Below are 23,570 nucleotides of genomic sequence, written 5' to 3'. Positions count from 1 at the left end.
AATGTGTTGTGAAATGTGCATACAGAATTTGTATCTTGCTATTCATAAGCAACAGTACATGCCTTCCTGTCTAGATGGTTAGCCATGCCTGTCTTTAGTGATGTTTGAAGTTCAGATTAAGTTATGGGTTATACTTTCTAGGGATAGGAGGACGATTACCGGTTTCTATGGAAGCTTGTTTCCGCCACTGAATAAAACATTTTAAAAGATAATTGCGACTTTTTATCTCACAATTGCGAGTTTACATCTCGCAATTCTGACTTTATTTCTCAGAATTGCGAGATATAAAGTCAGAATTGCGTCTTATAAAGTCAGAATTCTGACTTTTTTTCTCGCAATTGCGACTTTATATCACGCAATTCTGACTTTATATCTCAGAATTCTGACTTTATATCACGCAATTCTGACTTTATAACACATAATTGCGAGTTTATATCTCGCAATTCTGACATCTTTTCTCAGAATTGTGAGATATAAAGTCCAATTCTAAGGGGGGGAAAAAGACGGACTTTTTTTCTTTTTCTTTTACCTTAAAATAGTTTATATCTCACAATTCTGACTTTATAACACGCAATTGTGACTTTATTTCACGCAATTCTGACTTTAAAACACGCAATTGCGTCTTTATTTCACGCAGTTCTGACTTAATATCTCGCAATTCTGAGAAATAAAGTCAGAATTGCGAGATGTAAACTCGGAAAACAAGCGAGATGTAAACTCGGGAAACAAGCTTCCATAGGTTTCTCTATAAACCACGATAAAAAAAAAAAAAACACTTAAAATCTGCCGAGTCGTCTTATGTGTTTAGCGAACGCAAGGCAAGTTAACTTTGACCTCAATACCAAAACTACGTCTGGGAAATAATTGGGCACAAAATGTTGTTTTGAGTTGAAATATTTAATCTCACTTACTTGAAATAAACGTGAAGCTTCTGCGAAGAAAAGTTTGCATCAAGTGGCTTTGAGCCAAAGACAAACGATCAAGTTAAAACAAGACTATTAGACTACTAAAACAAGAGTGACATTTAAGGGATAATAATGTAGGCCTATATCATTGTACACTTATTACACCGATGTTTTTTTTTTTTTACCACAGTTTAATGTTTACACCTGATTCTTTGTTTTTCATTGTGTGGTTTTTGGAAAATTGCATTGAATCCAATTAGGGTCTATTTGACCCGCACCATTCAGGCTGTACACACAGAAATCGAACAGTGCATGAGGGTTAAACCTTACGGATTACAAATGGTATGGCATTAAAGTTCATGTGCATGTGAAGGCAGACGTCCCAACACTTTTGGCAATATAGTGTACTTTCAATAAAACCTGCTAAACATTTTGTTGTTTGCATGTGGGTATTTTGAGGTCTTTTAATACGTTTTAATATTTTGTGGTACACCTCATGAAAAGCAAATAACCTTTCTCTTTTTAATAAGCAATTTCCATATTTTCAAGTCTTTAGTTGAAAGCAGTGTTGTGTAAATGGCCTTTAAATTGTGCCACTTTTAGAGAGAAATTAGTAAAAATAAATCGTGATGTCTGCAGAGTCATAGAAATGACTTTTCAAAAAGGGGGGAATTTTTGGGGATTATTTGTTTTATTTAACACCAGAATGATTTACATTTGGAATAAAAACATTTGATTTGTGTACACCAAGAAAGACTAGACTCTGATTTACTAACATATCCATAAATCAGTCAGGAAAATGTATAATTCAGAATATTTAAATGTAGTTGAAAACTGTCATAAAAAATGGCCCCTTAGAGACAGCTAAATCCTTTACTGTAAACGTTTACAAAATCTTTTAGCGAACAAACTAAGGGATCATTATTCCAAATTCTAACCATCAAGGTTTCAGAGAAATATGAAATATTTCCCCTTTTCAATCAATATTAGTTGAGCCACTGACAGTGTTAAACCCAAAGCATCTGACACGACACTTCACCACACTGCTACTATTTTGGTGAAAATTATGAATTTATTAATTCATGGCTCATATTTTAGCAATACAATTTCATGTTGTATGTATTGGCAATTCAACATGTACGATATGAAGTTTACACCCGTCTAAATTTGCTACATTTAAATTTACACCACTGGTACACACTTCATGAATTATCCCCCCAAAAAAGTGACATTTAAAGGACATTCTGGGAGTTGATATGAACATGTCATGTGACTAATGACTGAGCGTCTCCCTGTGATTACAGTGTTATATGATACAGCTAAGACTAATCTTCCTGCAAACCACAGCAATTATAAACCAGGTCAAGTTGTATTTTCTCTAATTTTACCTAACCTACTTTAATATGAACTATATACAGGTTTAGTTTCATCGAGACAAAACTTTTTATCAACAGATATGGTAGATTGTACAGATGTAAAAAGAAAAAAAGTATTTTTATTAGTGAAAAAATCTCCACGTTTCCCTATACTTTTTACATTTCACTAAAACTTTGACGGATATGTGGAATAAAAATGTCTTTCAGTCCAGTAAAGGATTTTATAAACAGTTTCTTAAGAAACAAAATGTTTCACTACAATGGAACCATAACCCTCTGAGTCTGTGGTATTAGTGGATATTTTAAAGGAAAACTGAATCATATGCAGCAAAAATAAGACTTAATAGTGAGAAAATGCATTCATAATTATTTGTGAAAATCATGCATTATGTTCCCATTTTATTTATTTCATATGCGCTTCAATCACACTTACCTCGATCTTGACATGACACAGTTTACCCCTAACCGAACACATGGCATGTTGTGCCACTGGGCCACTCTTTTCAGTCAAGTTTTTATGTTTTTTATGTGATTCCAGTTAATATTAGATATCCAGAATTAGGCTTCTTCTCATTTCTACTTGCCAAAAGGCCAACTTAGAAAAGCGGCTCAACTTACCCCACTCTCCAAATGGCATCTGTTGAGTAGAATGACCCCACGTAACTGTTTTCACACCTACCACCCCTCTCCGCTAGGGGGAGCGCGTTTCCCCGGGCAGTCGGCGTCAATGAAAGCAATACAATTCCTCTGTAAGGAGAGCACAGGGAAGCTCTCCGAGTAGCCTCGGCATTCCTGACCAAAATAAGCTTCTTTATCACACATTTCACGGATTATTCTCTGTTCTCAACAGGCGGGATGGAGTGAAATAAGAGTATGGATCAGTAATCGCCCTTTAAACCGGTCAGCTCATGGAATATTTGCGCTGATATCGAAGATTCCTGGGAACTCCGGAGGAGAAAGAACGGGATTAGCAACAAAAAAAAAGTCAACTGGCGGGTGTAAGCGAGCAAAAGCCCATTCTGGAGGGGCATCAGGGGAACCCCCTGCGCTGGATGACCGCCGATTACTTCTCCCCAGCGGTCTGCAATGGGGGAGACTAAAGTTATCTACCATCTCGACGACCAGGAAACTCCATACCTGGTCAAGCTGCCCATCCCTGCCGAAAGGGTCACTCTTTTGGACCTGAAAAATGCTCTCAAGAAACCAAACTACAAGTTTTTCTTTAAATCTATGGACGATGACTTTGGGTGAGCCTAACGTTACCGTACATTAGTTTTCTTAGCACTTGTGCATGTTTTCTCGGGGTTTACATACAATTCCAGCTCCTCACACGCTTTCTCCTCTTGTTTGGATCAGGGATCGACTGCCATGATCCAGGCTCATATAATATATCCCTCATTAATTCCGTTGGACGCGCTTGTGTGTGAAATGAGTAAAATTGTACTGTGTGTGTGTGTGTGTGTGTGTGCGCGCGCGCGCGGAGTTCAGCAGGGGTGAATGTTGGGTCCTGTTCATTTGTCGACGGCATCCATTTTAAGACTGGATTACTCTCAAATATGGCTTTTGGCCTGACGGCACGATCTTGGGTGTAGTTATAGTTATGTGAATGGTTGGAGAGCACAGTCAGAGTATCACAGGAGGGAGTTGTTCAGGATCCGTCCTCCTTAAATGTTCTCCAGCGTCAGTCTAAATTGCCATGACTACACAAAAAGCACTCGTGGTTTTGGTGTTTCTTTACGCTTATTGTGCTCAGATCCGGTTCCTAAAGTATTTTCTTTTTTTCCTCAAAGCACTTTCGTGTCAGAACATTCGAGAGCGAGTATCGCCGAAACCAACCCGTTTAACTAACACTTTGAGGAATTTTCCACCCCGATTCAAGAGTAGTACAGTAGAATCTATTTGAATGTGCAGAGCGCATGCGCGGTTCAACGGCCATATGCACCCCAAATTATTTTATTTTTTGACCAAAACATTCGGGTTGCGTTTAGGCTATATGGAATTTTGGATGCGTTTAACGAATTATATTATGGTCTTGGTCGTTAGCCACACTTTTCTCAACGTTTCCATCACTTAAAGGCCTTTGAAGTAGCTGTAAACTCTTTGACTTATTTGGGCCTTCATTAACATGGTCACCAAAAAGCGGGCATGTTCATATTTGGACCTGTATATCAGGTGCCAGAATGGTCAATGTACAGTGATGCACAGGCATGAAAAGTCCTGGAAATTAACTAAGGGTAAATTAAATATATCATTGGTTAGAAAATTCTCTTTGTGAGTGCTTGTACAGGCTAGAGTAAAAGGCAGTGTGTGAAATGTCTTATTGGACGGTTTCGTTGTATCTCGGCATTATTACAATATAGTGTTTAACAGATCACTTTTATGTACGTTGAAGTGATTGAAAATGTCATGAAACTTTGCTTTATTATTATTTTTTACTAAGCCTGTGCCCAGATTTAAAGGGATAGTTCACCCAAAAATGAATATTCTGTCATCATTTACTCACCCTCATGTTGTTCCACACCTGAATGAGTTTCTTTCTTCTGTTGAACACAAAAGAAGATATTTTAAAGAATTTTGATAATCAACCAGTTGATGGACCCCATTGACTTCCATAGTAGAAAAAAAAAACACTACGGAAGTCAATGGGGTCCATCAACTGTTTGGTTACTGATATTCTTCAAAACATCTTCTTTTGTGTTCAGCAGAAGAAAGAAACTCATACAGGTTTGGAACAACATGAGGGTGAGTAAATGATTACCGAATTTCCTTTTTTGGGTGAACCATGCCTTTAAAAGTGCATGAGTTATGTCTGTTAAGCATTGTATAAAGTGTTGCCTGTATCTTTTAACTAGCTTGTGAATCAGTCACATTTGGAGACCTGGCTAGTGTTCTTGTCCTGTCTGTCTGTTTCATTAGCCGAAAGAATGTTGACTTGGAACAACTGCAGGCTCGCTGTGGAATGCCCTGATCGCTTCAGCACTGGCAGCTTTACAGCCTTTTCCAGTGAAATAAGCTATCGTCCCATTCCCCTCCCTTTAACTCCCCTTCAACAAAGTTCATTAAAAGCTTAAAGATGTTCGTCGTTGAAGGGCAGGCTCCGATTTCTGCCAAATGGAAACGAATAGCTCAATTGAATATGTCTCAATTGATGTTTTACATGTCTGTCAACGCAACAAAGAGGCTTTTTACACATTTGTAAATGTTATTATTGGATTGGAGTGTTTGTGAATGAATGAAAGATTTTTTTCTGTATGCATGTCATCAGTACAGGTAGTGTGTTACAAAGCAGTAGTATAGAACTAATAAATGGTCTGGATTTAAGCATCCGTATAATTCAACACCATGGACAATCATTTTGATTTGTCCCACAGTTTGTAGAAGATGGTTCACTTTTGGGAAGTTTGTCTTGTGCTGTGACAAACTGTACTCTCTAATACAATTATTATTAATAGTAACTATACACCAGCATTTATATGTTTGCTTTTATTTAGATCAGAAAAACAGTGTAAAAAAAAACCACACTAAATACTGTGAAATATTATTACAATTTAAAATAATGTATTTCTGTTTCAATATATTTAAAAAATGTAACTTAATTCAGATTTGCATCACAGGAATTTCAGCATCATCACTGTCACATGATCCTTCAGAAATCTGTCTAATATGATGATTTGATGCTCAAGAAACATCAGTGTTGAAAACATTTGTGCAGCTTTTTTGTGTGTGTGGAAACGGATAAATCTTTTCAAGATTCTTTGATAATAGAAAGTTTAATAGAACAGAATTTATTTGAAATGGAAATCTTTTGTGTCAATGTAAAAGGTGTTGATGAATGCAATGCTTCCTTGCTGATTCAAAATATTAATTTCTAAATTTTCTATCACATAAAAAAATAGTGACTCCAAAGTTTTGAACAATAGTGTATTATAGGCCTATAATATTAATTCAGAGTCTACATGGAAATGTATGTATGGTGCTTGTGAATATGTAGGCTAAAAGTTGGGACAGTTATATATACTTTCCTTAATAGATTCCTAAAAATTCAATCTTGAAGTTGATTAAAAAATGTCCATAGACATGTTATGCAATAACTACTAGTAATAACAGGCCAGGGATGTATTTCTCAAAAGCATTGTGAGCTGAGTTGATCATAGAGACCATTGGTGGCAATGGTTGTACGATCTACTCAGGCTTACGGTGCTTTTGGGAAACACAGCCCTGGAAAAGTAATGAAAAAGTCGAGGAAATTACTTAAATTTATAAATTTATCTGGTTATGTTCTAGATGTTGGCTCAAAATCTAATTTATAATTGTTTTGATTTGGAGTGTCATATTACAATTTTGCTTGTTGTGAGCATAATGTGAGCTTGCATTCAAACAAACAGGGTTTTTTTTTTTTTCATACAGGCTTGCAAACGCAACGTTCTAGTGGTAAATTTCATTGAATATCTGAAATAACTTTGATTTCGTGAGTTTTGAATCGTATCTGGTGGAGCCTCCCTCAGCTCTTCCATTTGTTCTTCAGTCCTTTGTGTGTTTTGTGAGCACGTGTGTGCGATGCTTATCTGATTAATGCGTTTCTGATCCAACCCGTCCTTTCTTTCATCTAATGGCAGTCTCATTTACGTATTCTAATTTATTCCCAGACATTCTGGGGATCTCTAAAGCTGATCTTCCTTTATTTTACACTTCACACACAGACTGTGGTTGGAAAATAAGACCTGTCTGTTCTGATTGTGTTTCTCTGTTTCTTGTGTTTCTGCAGGGTGGTCAAGGAGGAAATCACTGACGACAATGCAAAGCTTCCCTGTTACAATGGCCGAGTGATTTGCTGGGTGAGAACAGAAACACACACACACACACACATCCCGTCCAGCCTTGCATCTTAATTCCCTGGTGCTCCTTGCATAATAGATCAGCCTTTTAATTCAGCCCATTCCCGGTTCTCTTGAGTGCTGACACTGCTGTATTTGTATTTTTCAAAGAGGCTGCCAGTCATTCCTGCTTAAGGTTCACTTCGGTGTGATGCATCTAATCAAAGACTTTGGTACGCTGCATAGGCTTTGTTTTATGAACTTCACATTTATATTTAAAGTGAAAATTCGCTGGTCTTCAGCCCGCTTTTGTTACAATGTTGGTAGTATATGTGAATGAAGAATGTTTACTCATTCAAATTCAAGTTTATTTGTCAGCAAAAGTCTGCCAGATGACGTGTTTGACCGCTCCATGGCTTTCGAGAAAACTACAGATTATATTTTTCCGCATTTTTGTATCCCTGCACACGGACAGTCGGATCGACGGAGGGTTATTAACAGAACATTTATTGTAAGAGAAGGTTTATCATTGAAATTGTTTCGTACTTTGTCTACTCTTTAAACTGCGTTATGGTAAAAATGGAGCACTATGGCAAGCGCTTTACCTGCATGCGAATGGCAGTTTCTTTCAGTTTTCCCCACCGTTTGGCCTAAAACACTGTGTTCGTTGTCATTCAGTTTGGAATGTGACGGAAAATATGAATAATCTCAGTGTTTGTAGTCAACCGTGTCTACAACGCCCTTAACTAGAAACCGAAAATAACTCACTCCTGCTAAATGTTTACTCTTTGAATTCTTGATGTTGATACCATTATGAATAAAAGTTGGCTTAGAAGTATTTCCTACTAAAGCAAAAGTCTGCATTTGACACTGGTCAAGCGTATCCATAGCAGACTGGACGGCAACATGCCCTACTGTCATTAAATTTAATCTTTTTGTTGGAAATGGCACAAAGCAATTCAAAACCATATGCGATCAACATGAATACAAAGAATAGGCTACACTAAGATCTTGGCACGTGTGTCTTAAACTAGATTTTTAAAAAGCTTTTTCTTTCCTTTCCCACTTTACATTCAATTCAATTTGCTGTTCTTATTGCTCTGTTTTGTTTAAGTTGCCTGTCCAGCCATAGAAAAAGTTATCTTGGGATCTGGAACCATATTATAAGCCATATTACAATACCCTAAACTTCATATATGTTTTTATATTTAGAGATCCGAGTATAGGAGTATTGAACTGAAGCAATTCTGATAAGCAGAAACCATTTTTAACCATGTCTTGGTTCATAACCACTTCAGGTTACAGTGTGAACTGCTCTTGACAATATTTGTTCTTTTGTGTATGTTAATAGCTGGTGTCCTCAGACGGCTCCCACTCAGATGGATGTTCAGTGGCAGAGAGTCAGTCCGAGCGGCCGCCATCTCACGAGAGAAGCCAAGGCATTGGAGATTCCAGACCCCCGTCCTTCCAGTACGTTTTTTTTTTGTGTGTGTGTGTGTTGTACAAATGATCAGATCATATAACAAGTTGGCAGTAAAACTCAAAATAAGGAACATGTTCTCACAGTCTTTTTGTTTCTGTAATCTTTAACCTTCTCTCCCACACAGTCCAAAGGCTGCAGGCAGCCGGCATGGTGTGGACGACGAGACGGAGACGGATTCAGTGGTGTCACACCGGAGGGAGAGGGACAGATCGCGCAGGAAACACTCACATGAGCACTCTGGTATGTGTCACCTCACTTCTCACTGCATGTCTTGTGCTTTGTGAGACCTGCCATGGTTTGTATCAGTAAAAGGTTCATATTTAATAGTAATAGCTATTCCTATTTAAGAATTTAAAGACAAATCCACACTTGAATCAGTGATAATTAATGTTGGTCTCTGTAGGAGGAAGGCAGAATGGATACTCACGGGGAGGCAGAGGCATGGATCTGGGAGGTTATGACGTCTGTGACAGCCGTTCTTCCCTCATGAGCAGTGAACTGGAATCAAGCAGCTGTTTTGACTCGGATGACGGCTCCACCAGCCGGTGGGTCTCGCAGCATTTGTTCGTTCCCAAACCAATGCGCTCAATATGATTGCGATCACAGCGAGCCCCAATGGTTTGTCAAAGCTCAGACTTGATGGCATATGTGGGCAATCATAAATATAGTTTGTGGAGATTTGGGAAATTGTTTAAAGTAAATGTAGATTAATGGTGTCGATAGGGTTGGGAATCGAAAACTGGTTATTTCTCAGAACCAGCTGAAGAAGTTGTTTTGTGGTAATAAATATACTTTTAATAATGATAATAATAATAAAATGTAGAGAAGCAAAAAATATCTTTAGTGTTTTTGAGTGTTTGTTTTAGTATTTGGTATTGGTGTAATACTTTGTGTAGTATAAATGTATTGGTTGCTCCCTGAAAAGGACTAAAAGAACAATCAATCAGAGCTGTTAGAGGGATAGTTTATTAAAAAATGAAAATTCAGTCATCTTTTACCCACCCTCATGTCATTTCAAACCTGTAAGACTTTCATTCATCCTCAAAATTTTCAGTGAAATATTGAGAGATTTCTGTCCCTCCATTGCAAGTCCATTCCACAAAAACAAACAACATCAAATATGATAAACGGCAACTGAATTGTACTTACTGGACGTTCAAGAACAAACCTAGCTGGTTCTTGTAGAAGCTTAAACATGCTTGCACAGTTCCTAAGTATCTTCTTCACATCTGTTTCACATTACTGTTGACTTGAAACAAAATGAAATGCTCATGTAAACTCTGTGACACTTGTTTCTCAGTTTTAGCAGTGTTACTGAGCAAAGTGGCTCGTCCAAGCTGTTGAGACGACATCGCCGGCGGAGGCGCAGACCCAAAGCCCAGCAAATGGACAGGGTGAGACAGTGGACAGAGCTCTTAACTCTTTCCCCGCGGCAATCCATGTTTTTTCGCTGTTATACAGTAGGGGGTGATATTACACATCTTATGAAAGAGTAGAGAATCTGCGGATCAAAACACAGGCGAAGAAGCAGAAACAAGTGATGAAAGCATTGCTTATGGACATGTAAAATTAGGCAGTCATCAAAACTGTTAATAAATCAAAAATATTACCGACTGAAATGTCGACCCAGGACAAGGTAAAGGACTGTTTAAGCTTTGGGGTTGTTGATGGACTGGATCTACTCTCCTGTAGAATGTAGTCTTAGACAAAAGCTCGATTTTCTCAGCTTTTTGTTCAAAGGTTTTTTTTTTTTTTTTTTTTTTTTATGAAACTTGCCCATATTCAGGTGTTGATAGAAAAAGAATACAAAAAAGATAAGGTAGAATATATATATATATATATATATATATATTTTTACATGTTGAATGTTCAGATATTCATACAACAAAATATTCTAGGGGCCATGAAAGTTTTGTGAGAATGTTGATTAAAAAAAATGAAAGTGAAAAATTCTGGCACTGGCTAGCAAAATGTAAAAAAAAAAAAAAAAAAAAAAAAAAACACTGGCGGGGAAAGAGTTAAGTGTCAAATAACATGTATATAACACATTAGCCTATATATTAAATTGACTTTGTCTCTCTCTCTCTCCACAGTCGTCTTCTTTCAGTAGCATCACTGACTCCACCATGTCGCTGAATATCATCACTGTCACTTTAAATATGGGTGAGTTTGCATTATTTGGTTTTGTTCCTTTTTAATTAAACTCTGAATGTATTCACAGTACAGCAGCCTTGAGTGCCTTAAAAAGGGATAGTTCCCCCCAAAATGAAAATTAGCCCATGATTTACTCACCCTAGGTGTATATGACATTCTTCTTTCAGATGAATACAATCTGAGTTATATTAAAAATATCCTGGTTCTTCCAAGCTTTATAATGGCAGTGAATGTCCGGTTTCTGTGGGCATTTCTTTTTTATTTTCTTAAGCAAATTAATTTTCCTGCCCAAAGACATAGTCCCCGATATATAAGCTAATTAATATTATAGATGTGCAACATATTATTAAAGTCTACTAGTTGCCTGAAACCTCTCTCGCTTGACCTCATTTAGAGAAGTATAACTTCCTGGGCATCAGTATCGTTGGTCAGAGCAACGAGCGAGGCGACGGAGGCATCTACATCGGCTCTATAATGAAGGGCGGAGCGGTGGCGGCCGATGGGCGGATCGAGCCTGGTGACATGCTGCTGCAGGTGAGGTTTGGATGGAGACCTGTTCAGGTCAGGAATCTGGTTGTATCAGTTCATATTACCGTTTCCTCTCACAGGTGAACGACATCAACTTTGAGAACATGTGCAACGATGATGCCGTACGAGTGCTGAGGGAGATCGTGCATAAGCCTGGGTGAGTCATATCACAAAAAATTCTCGTTTATGTTTAGCTTATCAACAAAAGTGTGTTAACAACTGCACTTTTTTTCGCAGGCCCGTGTCGCTTACTGTGGCCAAATGCTGGGACCCAAACCCTAACAGTTGCTTTGCTTTGCCGAGGAGTGAGTGTTCAATTTGTCCCTCTCACACACTCATTTACACACAAATGCACCATAATATTTGTTTTAAAAGAAATGAATAATTTTATTCAGCAAGCGATGCGTTAAATTGATGCAATAAATTGATCAAGTGGCAAATTAATTTATATTGTTACAAAATATTTCTATTTCAAATAAATGCTGTTCTTTTGAACTTTCTATTCATCAAAGAATCCTGAAAAAAATGTTTCAGTTTCCACAAAAATATTGAGTAGCACAACATATCACAACATTGATAATGATAATAAATGTTTCTTGAGCAGCAAATCATCATAATAGAATGATTTCTGAAGGATCATGTGACACTGAAGACTGGAGTAATTCAGTAAATTCAGCTTTGCATCACAGGAATAAATTACATTTTAAAATATACTAAAATAGAAAATAACTGTAATGTAACTATGTAATAATATTTGACAGTATTAGATTTAACTGCATTTTTGATAAAAAAAAATGCAGCTTTGGTGAGCTTCCAACCCCCCCCCCCCATATATATATATATATATATATAGATATATATAAATATATAGATATATTTTGTACAATCATTATAACGTATTGTGGTAGTTTTAACAATAAGGTTTGAATAGTTCTCTGTCATTGTTCATCTTGTATTTTAAGGAGGTTTGTAAAACTTGTTGTGGTGAAAACTTAAACTAACTTGTTTTGTATAGCTTTGTTGAGTACTTGTTGCCCTCTGTCCCAGGTGAACCCATCCGGCCCATTGACCCTGCAGCCTGGGTGTCCCATACGGCAGCCATGACGGGTGTCTATCCTGCCTACGGCATAAGTCCTTCCATGAGCACAGTCACCTCCACCAGCTCCTCCATCTCCAGCTCCATCCCAGAGACTGAGAGTAAGACATCTGCTGTTCACTCTCCTCCAGATGTTATTGCACACAGCTTGGAAATCTTTAAAAGTTTAGTTCACCCAAAAATAAAAAATTCTGTCATTAATTACTCACCCTAATGTCTTTCCAAACCCGCAAGACTTTCATTCATCTTCTGAACACAAATTCATATATTTTTCATGAAATCTGAGAGCTTTCTGTCCCTCCATTGTAGGGCTGTCAAAATTCGAATATATATTCGAATAGTTTTAAAAAACAGAAATTCGAACGTGAAAATTAATATTCGAATGTGAATTTCGAATATGGAAAAACACGCCCGCGGAAGCAGGGGCGCTGCTGTCTGCTTTGCGAGTGGGCGCGCGCGCTGTCTGAGGCGTCAGGGACAGGTCACACGAGTGCACTGTCTAGCACAGCGTCACTGCTGAAAGTTGACAGTGCACTAAAAAGACAATAGAATAAATTGCTGTTTTTTCCCCTTTTTTTAATACAAGCACCAAGAATGTAAGTAGCCTTTTTCTTTTTTAATAGCACTTTATTTTTTATGAACCTCAGGGTAAAAGTTCTTTGTTGTCACATTTCTCGGAATTGTGTGCCTCATTTTATTTAACGTTTAACAGAAAAGTTCCATGTTTACCACAGCACAGCTCGCTCGGAGCGTTCAATGTAGGTTCTATACTGTAAAACTTCAATTAATGTTAATAGATTTGTTTCAATCACTGAATGAAGCCTGCTATATTTGGGACAAGAGTCGCGACCTTAAATTGCTTGCACAAAACTCTTGATCAGCACTCAACATGTGCTTATTGTTGTTGTTAATTTAAACCGTTATGCGCAGAGAGAGTGAGCGCGAGGGCGAGCGCGCACGCGAAAGAGAGAGAGCCTGCGAGTGAGCGAGAGTGAGGTCTGCGGTCTTGGCCATTAGTTTATTTACTTGGTTTTGTGTTGGTAATACATTGTCAAATATGTTTAAACTTAAATTAACTACCTATACAAGTAGTTATGTGTCTTTGTATTAATTTGTCCTGTTATTGACGTAATGCGCGTCATTGACAAAATGCGCAACCAGATGTTCGAATAGTTCGAATATTCGTGTGTTTTTTAGAGGGAATATTCGAACGTCATTTTTGAGCAATTTTGACAGCCCTACTCCATTGACAGCTGCGCAACTACCACTTTGATGCTTCAAAAAGTTCATAAAGAGATCGTAAAATTAGTCCATATGAATTGAGCGGTTAAGTCCAAATTTTCTGAAGTCACTCGATCGCTTTAAATGATGAACAGATATAATTTTGTCTTTTATTCACATATAAACATTGATCAGCGAACATAAACAGAAGCTCATCCAAACCTGCTTGGCGCATGAGAACAAACCTCATTGGTTCAAACGTGCTGCGTAACACGAAAATGAACCTTAGTTGATGAATGTTTATATCTGAATGAAAGCCTAAATTGAATCGGTTCATTACATGAAGTGATCGTGTCACTGTGAACTGCTCAATACATATGGATTAGTTTTACGATCTCTTTATGAACGTTTTGAAGCGTCTAAGTGGTAGTTGAGTATCTGTCAATGGAGGGACAGAAAGCTCTCAGATTTCATCAAAAAGATCTTCATTTGTGTTCAGAAGATTTGTGAACGAAAGTCTTACGGATCTGGAATGACATGAGGGTGAGTAAATGATTCCAGAATTTAAATTTTTGGGTGAACTATCCCTATAAGACTTCACTATTATTATTGCTTATACCTAGGCTTATGGATTTGAACAGACCTACATTTTGGCATGTAATTCATCCCACAACATTTGTGACATGAATCATACCTCAAATTATGCGGTTTGTTGAGAAGAGTTGTACTATTAATTTTCTTGTGATCAGACTTACTAGTTCAATGGGTGAAACTTGCAAAATGGGTGAAAAATGAAACTGTAATATTTCATGTAGTTTTTTTTATGTTGTAAAATGTTTAATTGTATATAATATAATTGTTAATTGTTTTATTTTAGCATTGAGTGTAACCTTTGATGCTGATATGGCATTAAAAAAATAAACACCTTAACAACTGTGAAGCAACATAGATTGTGGGAGGTCCTGATTTCTCGCCACCAGGCAGATTCTTTTGTAAACTGTGTGTTGTTCTCCTCGCAGGATTTGATGACTACCACCTGTCCGTCCACAGCGACATGGCAACAGTTGCAAAAGCAATGGCCTGTCCTGACTCAGGACTGGAAGTTCGAGACAGAATGTGGCTGAAGATCACTATAGCCAATGCTTTCATAGGTCAAGACACACTTTATTTAAATGATAGATTGTAGTAGTTCATCCTTATAGTTTTACCTGTAATTGTACCAATATTCAAGTCAGCACGAAACTTGACTTTTCTTCCCTACTTTGACGCTCTTTCTTGTGAAACCGCTTTCAAATGAGAAAAAAGATGCAGGCGGGACTTTATTTTGTCCATTAGGAATTGATCGGATCATTTGATCGCTGTCGTTTTACTAATTGCTGTGATGTCATGTGAGTGGCAGGTTGCTGAAACAGATGTTATTGACCCGCCCTCGCACCAGTGGGATAGTAGAGATGTTGTGATGGGAAGAAGAAGTTAGTGTTATTGATTAAAGATAATGAGGACACATGAAAAAAAAAAAGATGTGCACGGATAAATCATTTATAATAAACACTGCAATATTCCATAACAGAAATAATAATTGTTTATTACAGTGTACATAGCAACAAGATAAACACTGCAATATCCTGTTTGAAGCCTGTGCCTCCACAATCAACTGCAAGCTTGCAATCATTTTTTAGTGCAGAACCCACATCTCGAATACGGTCAACAACCGATGCATAGAATCAAGTCCCTGCCCTAATTTTTTTTTCTTTTTCAGTAATATTTGTAATACTCGGATGTATGTCAAAATATAAGAGAAAAATATCTGCTACTTCCATTTTATCACAACTTTAAAATAAACATCAGCAAACTACTCCATGGAGCCGCTGTATATAATAATTGGTGCATATGTTGGTTTTTAGGCTCTGACGTGGTTGACTGGCTGTTTCATCACGTGGAGGGCTTTGCAGATCGTCGTGAAGCACGCAAGTACGCCAGCAACCTGTTGAAGGCTGGCTTCATCCGCCACACTGTCAACAAAATCACCTTCTCCGAGCAGTGCTACTACATCTTTGGAGATCTTTCTGGCAGTAAGTACTTTTATGAGATTTCTGTCATTTACTCTCCCTTGTGTTGTTCCAAACCTGTATGACTTTCATTCTTCTGTGGACCAGATCATAAAATATGGATCTCTCAGCTGTTCTTTACCAGACAATAAATCCATACTGTGACCAGGGAACTGTGAAATGGATGAAAAAGCAAAAGTTAAAGTGGTCCTATGGATTGAATATGTGGCATGTGACTTGCCATCTGAGAGCTTTTGCTTTAAATTTCAGTCCTATCACAAAGCCATCATATGGCATAGCCAGATCCTGTCTGGATCTTTTTGCAGGTTATTAGCACAGACAAAATCGACTGTGGTGTCGACTCGCGTTGCCTGCAGCTAGGCCAAAACATTGCGCTTCAACACACGTCAAAGACAACTGTCAACTAGCACTCCATAACTCTCCATACCAGCAGGTGGCAGTAGTCTATATTTGTCATTCAAAAAGGGAAATTGGGGCTGCGTTCCAGTCCAAAATTGTCATGCCCTTCACTTGCTAACTTCCCTCCGTCTCGTTCACTCGGATGTATGTCGTTGCATGAGTGTCCACTTCTGGCTGAACCTTTGCCATAGGCTGAATTGAAACGTGCCAATCCCTTGATCACTTAGAATCCACTATGGGGTTGATTTATTGTTTTTGTTTAGTATATATAAAAGTATATACATGTATACAGGTGTGTGTTTTTTTTTTTTTTAAATAAGTAATATATCATAGAGTTGTTTGTGGTGGGGTAAATTAAACGCAATATGCGTTGACGTCACAATCGTGTTGCATTATGGTATATGGAGCTGAACTGAAGTGTACTAATGAAGTTGACTCAGTCAAAATCGAGGGAGCGAGGGTCTGTCCATATAAACTTCCCTCTTCCACTTCGCGAAGTGGAATGCACTTCAAAATGGCGGCAGGGCCAGGGATTCCCCCGAGGGGAAGAGCTTAGGGAAGTTCGCAAGTGCGTGTCTAAAAGTGGACTGGAACGCAGCCTGATTTGTCATTCAAAAAGGGAAATTGATACTAGCGCTGCGTCCAAAATCGATTACTTCCCTAGTATATAGCATGTGAAGCGTCGCTGATGCTGGTAGGTGATGTCCGGATTACTTTCATACTACAAACATTCATACTATATAGAACTTACTTTTTTTAACGGCCGCGAAGTAAGTTCTTGAGCCCCTGCAATTTTAATCGTGAAAGTGTACCGTGGGGGACCCTCACCCCCCAGAATGCGATTTCTACCCAGGGGGAAACGTGATTTTGCCCCTGCCCCCTGCAGAAGTCTGTGCTGAGATCAGAGTGATCTCTCTCTCACCGTCAGATTCAACAGGCCTCAAGCAAGTTGCAACACAAGTCACATGGCTTGGCGGCTTCAATATGCAGTTATTTTATGGAGAAGAGCTGTTCGGAGATTCGTCTAAACATGTCCTTTTGTGCTTCACAGAAGAAAGAGTCATTTGGGTTCGGATGAACATTATTTATAATATATCCTATATATGAAGTAAAGACAAAATGTCGGGCTCAGCTAATCCTTTAACACAACGAAATATCACAGTTTACATATGGTCCCTGCCCATTGTATATTTAAATAAAACAAATGCGTTATTTCATTGTAAGCTAGTAGGGGATTTTAAACCACTATTTGGATTTGAGTTGTTATTAGTCCAGATGTTGAATTTATGAATTTTCTGTTTGATTATGTAGCTATATAAATATTCTACTGCTATGTTTAGTGTAGGCTTGTCAGTACGAGGGAAAATTCTATTTCAGGCTCCAGCTATTCATGGCCCTGCACTTCCATCTGTCCCAGTGAAAGTTGCCGTCACTGTACATTCAGGTTTGCATTGTGTCGACACTCTATCAACGGGACTGTGTTTTGTTGTAGACATGGCCCATCTCTCTCTGAATGACCATGACGGCTCCAGCGGGGCGTCTGATCAGGACACTCTTGCTCCATTGCTTCACCCCGCTGAAGCTCCCTGGCCCGCCGCGTTCCCTTACCAGTACCCAACAGCCCATTCCCATGTGGACGCCGCTCACAGCTACTCTGAAGCCGGTGGAGGCAGCGCTGGCAGTCAGCACAGTGAAGGTGAGTAACCTCAAATCACGCTGCACGACATATCGAAATAAAATAGTTTTTGCCATAAGGTTTAGTGCAATTTGATCAACCCTGCAGCCTGCGGTTTTAGTAAGTAATTACTGGGGTTGAACGACTTTTTAACTTTTGAACACATTTATGTGATTAAAGTCGAGTCTCAGAACGGCTCGGATTCTTTATGGTGAACTTGATTTCACCAAGTACAACATGTTCCTGGATCAACATCTTTGTTGGTCCTGGAACAACATTCCAATCAACCAATCAGATTTGAAGGACAAGTTTACAGTTTATGTCAAGTTTAGGCTTACAACCAAGGCTAGGTGCTTCTACATCAGTGTTATTCACATATCATCTCCCTTGATTTTAGGGATAAGATATTGGTTGCGATAGGTTTAGGGGTAGGGATATGGTTACGACCAAATATTCAGACAGGAATGTTGTTCCAGGTTCAACAAAGTATGTTGGTATGCTTGATGATGAAAGCTTGATGGTATACTGTTTAAAAATGAAATTACGATCTATGTATGGATTTTAATTTTTTTTTTATATTTTGAATAATCTCAATAAAACTAATAATTATGATTATTTTATAGTCAAATTGAATCGGTCAAAAACAGTGTGAATGTAGCCTATGAAAACTTGAAATATACTGGAAATATACGTTTTTCTCAAATCGTTCAGCACTTAAAGGGTTTCACACGTAAAGTCTTTAGAGTAAAAAGTAATTTTTCAGCTTTTTTATTTTTATTTTGATGCATTCTCCCCAAAAATCAGCCCAATCATTCTAGAATGCTTCATTATTTTCCAAATCGAGCTTTTCAAGTCACAATATACATTGCAGAAAAACTAAAAATCACAATGTCAGGTTTTTTTTTTTCAATATTGTGCGGCCCCAACTCATTTAACACTAGAACTGCCATGGTCATTTTGACCGTTTTGAATTTTATATCTGCAATAACTTTGTTTAAAAAATAAATAAAATCCTGCTGGTACCTGACTTTTCCTAAAAGTGTCTGTATTTTCATTTAAAATGTTTTTCATATAAATTACACACAAGGCAAAAAAACTAATTAACATATTTACCTATTTCGGCCATAGACGGTCAGATTGACCGCACTGAATTTCGCGGTATTATTATACATATACCAATATACACAACAATAAAATGTGGCAAAAAATATACAAAACATATTCCACAACAAATCATTTAAATGTAATGATATTCAGAACAGAACAAGAATGAAAAAATAACTATAAACAAGCCAAAATGAAATAGGCTACTTTCAAGCGAAAGTGAAAGTAAGCGGTGTTGGGCTCACGTAATCTCTAATTATAATCAAAATGTTTCAACATTTGCGATGAATTTGGATGGTAAACTATTCTTTATTATAAGCTTTGTACTTCACTCACGTTCCAATATCGACGGAAAAAATCATCCTCTTCACATGCGCAAAATGGAACGAATTGTAGGCTACTACTGACTATATGAGCAGTGGAATTTTTATATGGTTGACTTTTATTATTATATTTTATTATGGCTATAATGAACAGGCTGCGATGTCAAGATTGCAATGCTGGAATATGGTGTGTGTGCGTGCGTGCGTGCGTGTGTGTGTGTGTGTAGGCGCGGGCGCGATCTACAGTAACAGTGTAAACATGAAAACGGGCTACTCCGTCATTTTGTTCAGGACATCTACGGATATTATTATTTATAGATGTATAATTAAACTTGTTTAAATGTAGATTGGTTTTGTTTTTAAAAGATATCCTAATACAATAAATGCATTAATCTCTCAATTGGGTATTTATCATTAAAGATATAGAGTTTGGAATCTAGCGGTCAAAATGACCGCTTGTGGCAGTTCTAGTAGTTATGGAATTCTGGCACTTCTAGTGTTAAGTAGCGTCTCACTTTCCTTAACGTTGCTGTCCATAGGGAGCAGCGGTTCAAACTGCAGCTGGAGCAGGACTGAGGGGAAAACCGCAGCTGGAGACTTCAGGATAGGAGGCGGAGGCGAAATGGGCGACGCTCATGAGTTTGACTTCCGCAGAGACAGAGCCCCCAGCGAGCGCTCGGCGGCGGCACCCAGCGAGGGCAGCGTGCGAAGCTCACGATCTCACAGCTACAGCCTGAAGCAGGGATCCGCACGAGCCGGCCCGGGGTCGCCGTCCTCCCGCCTTCTCGGCAGCATTCCCCCCGAACTCACGGGCTCCCGCCGCTCCTGCAACACAGCCAACGGGGAGTTCTTCGTCGACATCATGTGACTTACAAGCAGAAGTGCCCAAACAGTTTTTTGCCTTATGGATTACAAAAAAAATGTGGCCTACTAGTGCAACCGATTAGAATTAGGATTAGTGCTGACCTAAAAAATCAATAGCTTGTGAGCCCCAACAATACTTAGGTCTTAGAGATTAGTCTACTAAAGCATAGGAAAACATCAGTTCCTGCTTACAAGAACAGATTAAGACTTTTTTTTTTTTTACTAAATGTTGAGCAAAATCACCTCAAAATAGTTGGGAAACGTGTTATTGGAGAAAATGGAAAGATTTCCTCTTATGGATGGACAAAAAAAAAGAGATTTTGAGAGAAACAGCAATAATTGAATGGGATTTAGTTACAACACTATATGGGTGTGAGGTTTCAAGGTGAATGTAGTCCAACCAAGGACGTAAATGTCAAAGTTTGAAGAGAAATGCCTGTTGTCATCTGCCCTGTTTTAGCGCATATTAGGAGGTTCTTAACTCTTTTTTTTTTTTTTTTTTTTTGTCCTTTTTTACATTTTTACTCTCAGTAAATGTCTCTTGAAGATATTTCATTATTCACAGAAATTGTTTTTACTGAGAATATATTTTTCAGTGTTCGTCAGCAATATTGTATTGGGAGAATTTTTTGAAGAACCATGTTAAGGAGATTTCTTTTTTTAATTTATAAATATAGTTTTATTGTGACATGCTTGGAGTACATATGTGTCTGTGTGTGTTTTATGGGTTCAGCTTGAGGAATGTGAAGGCTGTCCTCATCTGGAATCCAGATGTTTCTGGGTTTGTGTGTCCGTCTGCTTTTATTGTTTTTCAGCTAATATTCTGAGGTTCTCCGTACTTCAATGTTTTTCAGAGCTTAAAAAGATAATCTCTCAAGTATTGAATTGTAGTGTTGGTATTGTTTTGGTACAATCTGGTTTGGAAGTCCATAAAAGTAGCCACTGAATGCGAATATAAAGTATGACATTAAGTTACAGGTGTTTAGTAGTAGTATATGAGTTGATAATGTTTACAAGAGTGGTTGTTAACTAACTAGACTTAATAATTGTGCAGCATTAGGATAGCTAAGCAAATAGGCTCATAACCTGCGAATGAATCATTTTAACTTAAGATCCAAAGAACAGAAATAATATACAGACAAATAACGTGCAGACAAAACATGCACATGAATGTAATTTCCCACGTCAGATCAGAAAACGTAGGAAAAACACCCTTAAAGGAGCATCTGGAGATGTTTCTGGTGGATATTTGGCAACTGATGGACTTCAGATTTGTTTCTATATGAAAAAAAATCTTGCTATAAGATCATCATGGGTATGTGCTTTGCCTAAGTGTTCTTGATGCTAACTTTCAGGCAGAGACACACACTTTTAATCAAGCACCAGATTGGGAACCAAAGAAATAACAGTAGACACGAAAACATTTGTCAAATGTGAAAAAGATTAACTTCAGAGTTGCTTTGGATCAACAAATCCTACCAGATATCCATCATGTGGGTAGAGTACTCACAAATTGTAGTCAGTACTGATTCCAAATTACATGACACAAATTGTAGTTAGTAACGTAATCCATTACCTTGCACATTTAAGGTAATATAATCAGACTACTTTTAGATTACTTTTGACCTAACTTATTTATAACATTGATTTGAATAGGATGATCTTGTACAATATTGATATAAAAATACAAAGAGAAAGAAAATATCCCTGCATTGCATGCAAATATGAAATGATGTGAATTTGTACATTTTAATGTGTTTGAAAGACAAAAGCCTTCCAAAGAAAGTAATGCACGGTTAAATGAGTGATAATTCAAATAATAATTCAGATATAAGCACTAAACTTTAATAGAAGTTTATGTAAATGTAAAAGATAAAAAGAAGTATTAGAGAGAATCAATTATATATAATTTAATGTCATTGTGAGATTACATGTAACCATGAAAAAATGATGGGGTAATTGATGATGTACCTAGCTGGATGGTGAAATCATGCTGTAGAGACAGAGTGGTTCCAGGTTGAGCTGCAGGTGATGTTCTTTCATCTAAGATGTCCGCCAGACCACTTGAGATTTGTGCAGCTACTGTGCGATCATCTGGTTGAAATGAAAATCACAGCTGCGTGTCATCAGCATATCAATGGTAGGAGAAACCATGTGCCTGTATGATGGATCCCACTCATCCCAGTGATGTAGTGTATTTGGAAAAGAGGAGGGGTCCAAGAACTGAACCCTGAGGAACCACCATGATCAGTTGATGTGCTTTGGATACCTCCCCTCTCCAGACAACCCTGAAATACCTTTCTGTTGGAAAGGATTTAAACCAGTCAAGTGGAGTTCCTATGATGTCCAGTGATGAGAGGGTGGACAGAAGGATCTGATGATTCACAGCGTCACTGGGAGCATCCTGACCAGTTGTATCACAGTGTGGTACGGTAGTACCACAGAAATGGACCATAAGTGCCTGCAGAGAGTGGTAAAGACTGCTGAGAGCATCATTAGATACCCTCCTTGCTGAACATCTAGCTACCTACCACCGCAGAGTCCACAGAAGAGCCAGTTCCGCTATTAAAGACTCTTCCCACCCCAACACAAACTGGCAAAAGGTACATATAAAATGCAGGACGTCTAAGAAATAGTTTTTTATCCAGCAGCCACGAGCCACCAGAGTGTTAAATGGGTCAAACATTCATTGACCCTGACATAACCCTGATATTACCGAAAAATATTTCAACACGGACTCCTCATCATAGGCTACTGTCGTCGCACACATTCATATCCCATACGGCGGGCATTGACGCATACGTGACCTTTTCACAACTATAGGCTACTGTACTATATTTGCACTGTTTGTAGCCTATACATGTAATTTATATGTTACTTCTTATCTTAATACTTTATTCTAGTGGAAAACAGAAGAATTTAATTGTACAGGGAACTGTGCATATGACAATAAAGGCTCTGAACTGTTGAACAAGAGAACTGCTGATATTTGACCACAGGGAGGCAGTGTGACTCGAAAGACTGAAATGGGAAAAGACTGTCCCTCCAACATGTACCACATTAGCTCTGGTCTACTGCTGACTTTACTGTGCAAGTGACACTTTGCAACTCTGTCAACTATGTATTCATTTCTTATATGTCGCAGTCAGATTTAGTTGTAATCTTATCCATGAGTTTGAGCTGGTTTCCTGCGCAATGAATCGTGAATGGATAAATGGAGAGCTGCATGAATATGTCCAAACTGTGGACAGGAAATGCTGTTGGAAAATTAAATAAGTGCCGAACAAACATCATCTAACTAAGAAATTATTGGGAGATATAGAGTGTTAGCTGATATTGTGTCAGTAGTCTGCTGGACTGTTATAAAGATTAATTTACTTGCATTACAAGTTATCAGAATTTCATCTTATTTTGTGGAAACATGAATATCAGCAACAGCACCAAATTGCATATTTTTTCCTCCTCAAGTATGAGCTGCATTTTCTTACTAAATCTGAAGTATTAATATGAGACTCAACATAAAACACATATGCAAACTTAGGTTGTTGTTTTTTTTATT

At 38.0% G+C, this 23,570-nt stretch overlaps 1 protein-coding gene across 1 annotated transcript; it reads left to right on the top strand.

The window, feature by feature from the left end:
• Nucleotides 1-1,094: 1,094 nt before the first annotated feature.
• Nucleotides 1,095-20,994, top strand: dvl3a (dishevelled segment polarity protein 3a). Its single transcript, XM_081373985.1, has 15 exons — nt 1,095-3,528; nt 7,047-7,116; nt 8,447-8,565; nt 8,703-8,818; nt 8,982-9,123; nt 9,879-9,972; nt 10,672-10,741; nt 11,127-11,266; nt 11,341-11,417; nt 11,498-11,565; nt 12,308-12,457; nt 14,597-14,728; nt 15,482-15,649; nt 17,538-17,741; nt 19,687-20,994. The coding sequence occupies exons 1-15, from the start codon at nt 3,368-3,370 to the stop codon at nt 20,013-20,015; spliced, it is 2,040 nt and encodes a 679-aa protein (XP_081230111.1). The 5' UTR covers nt 1,095-3,367; the 3' UTR covers nt 20,016-20,994.
• Nucleotides 20,995-23,570: the final 2,576 nt, after the last annotated feature.

This window comes from Scardinius erythrophthalmus, assembly GCF_964197995.2.
Source record: "Scardinius erythrophthalmus genome assembly, chromosome: 9".
NCBI classification, from domain to species: domain Eukaryota; kingdom Metazoa; phylum Chordata; class Actinopteri; order Cypriniformes; family Leuciscidae; genus Scardinius; species Scardinius erythrophthalmus.
This window is presented reverse-complemented; position numbering and strand designations above follow the sequence as displayed.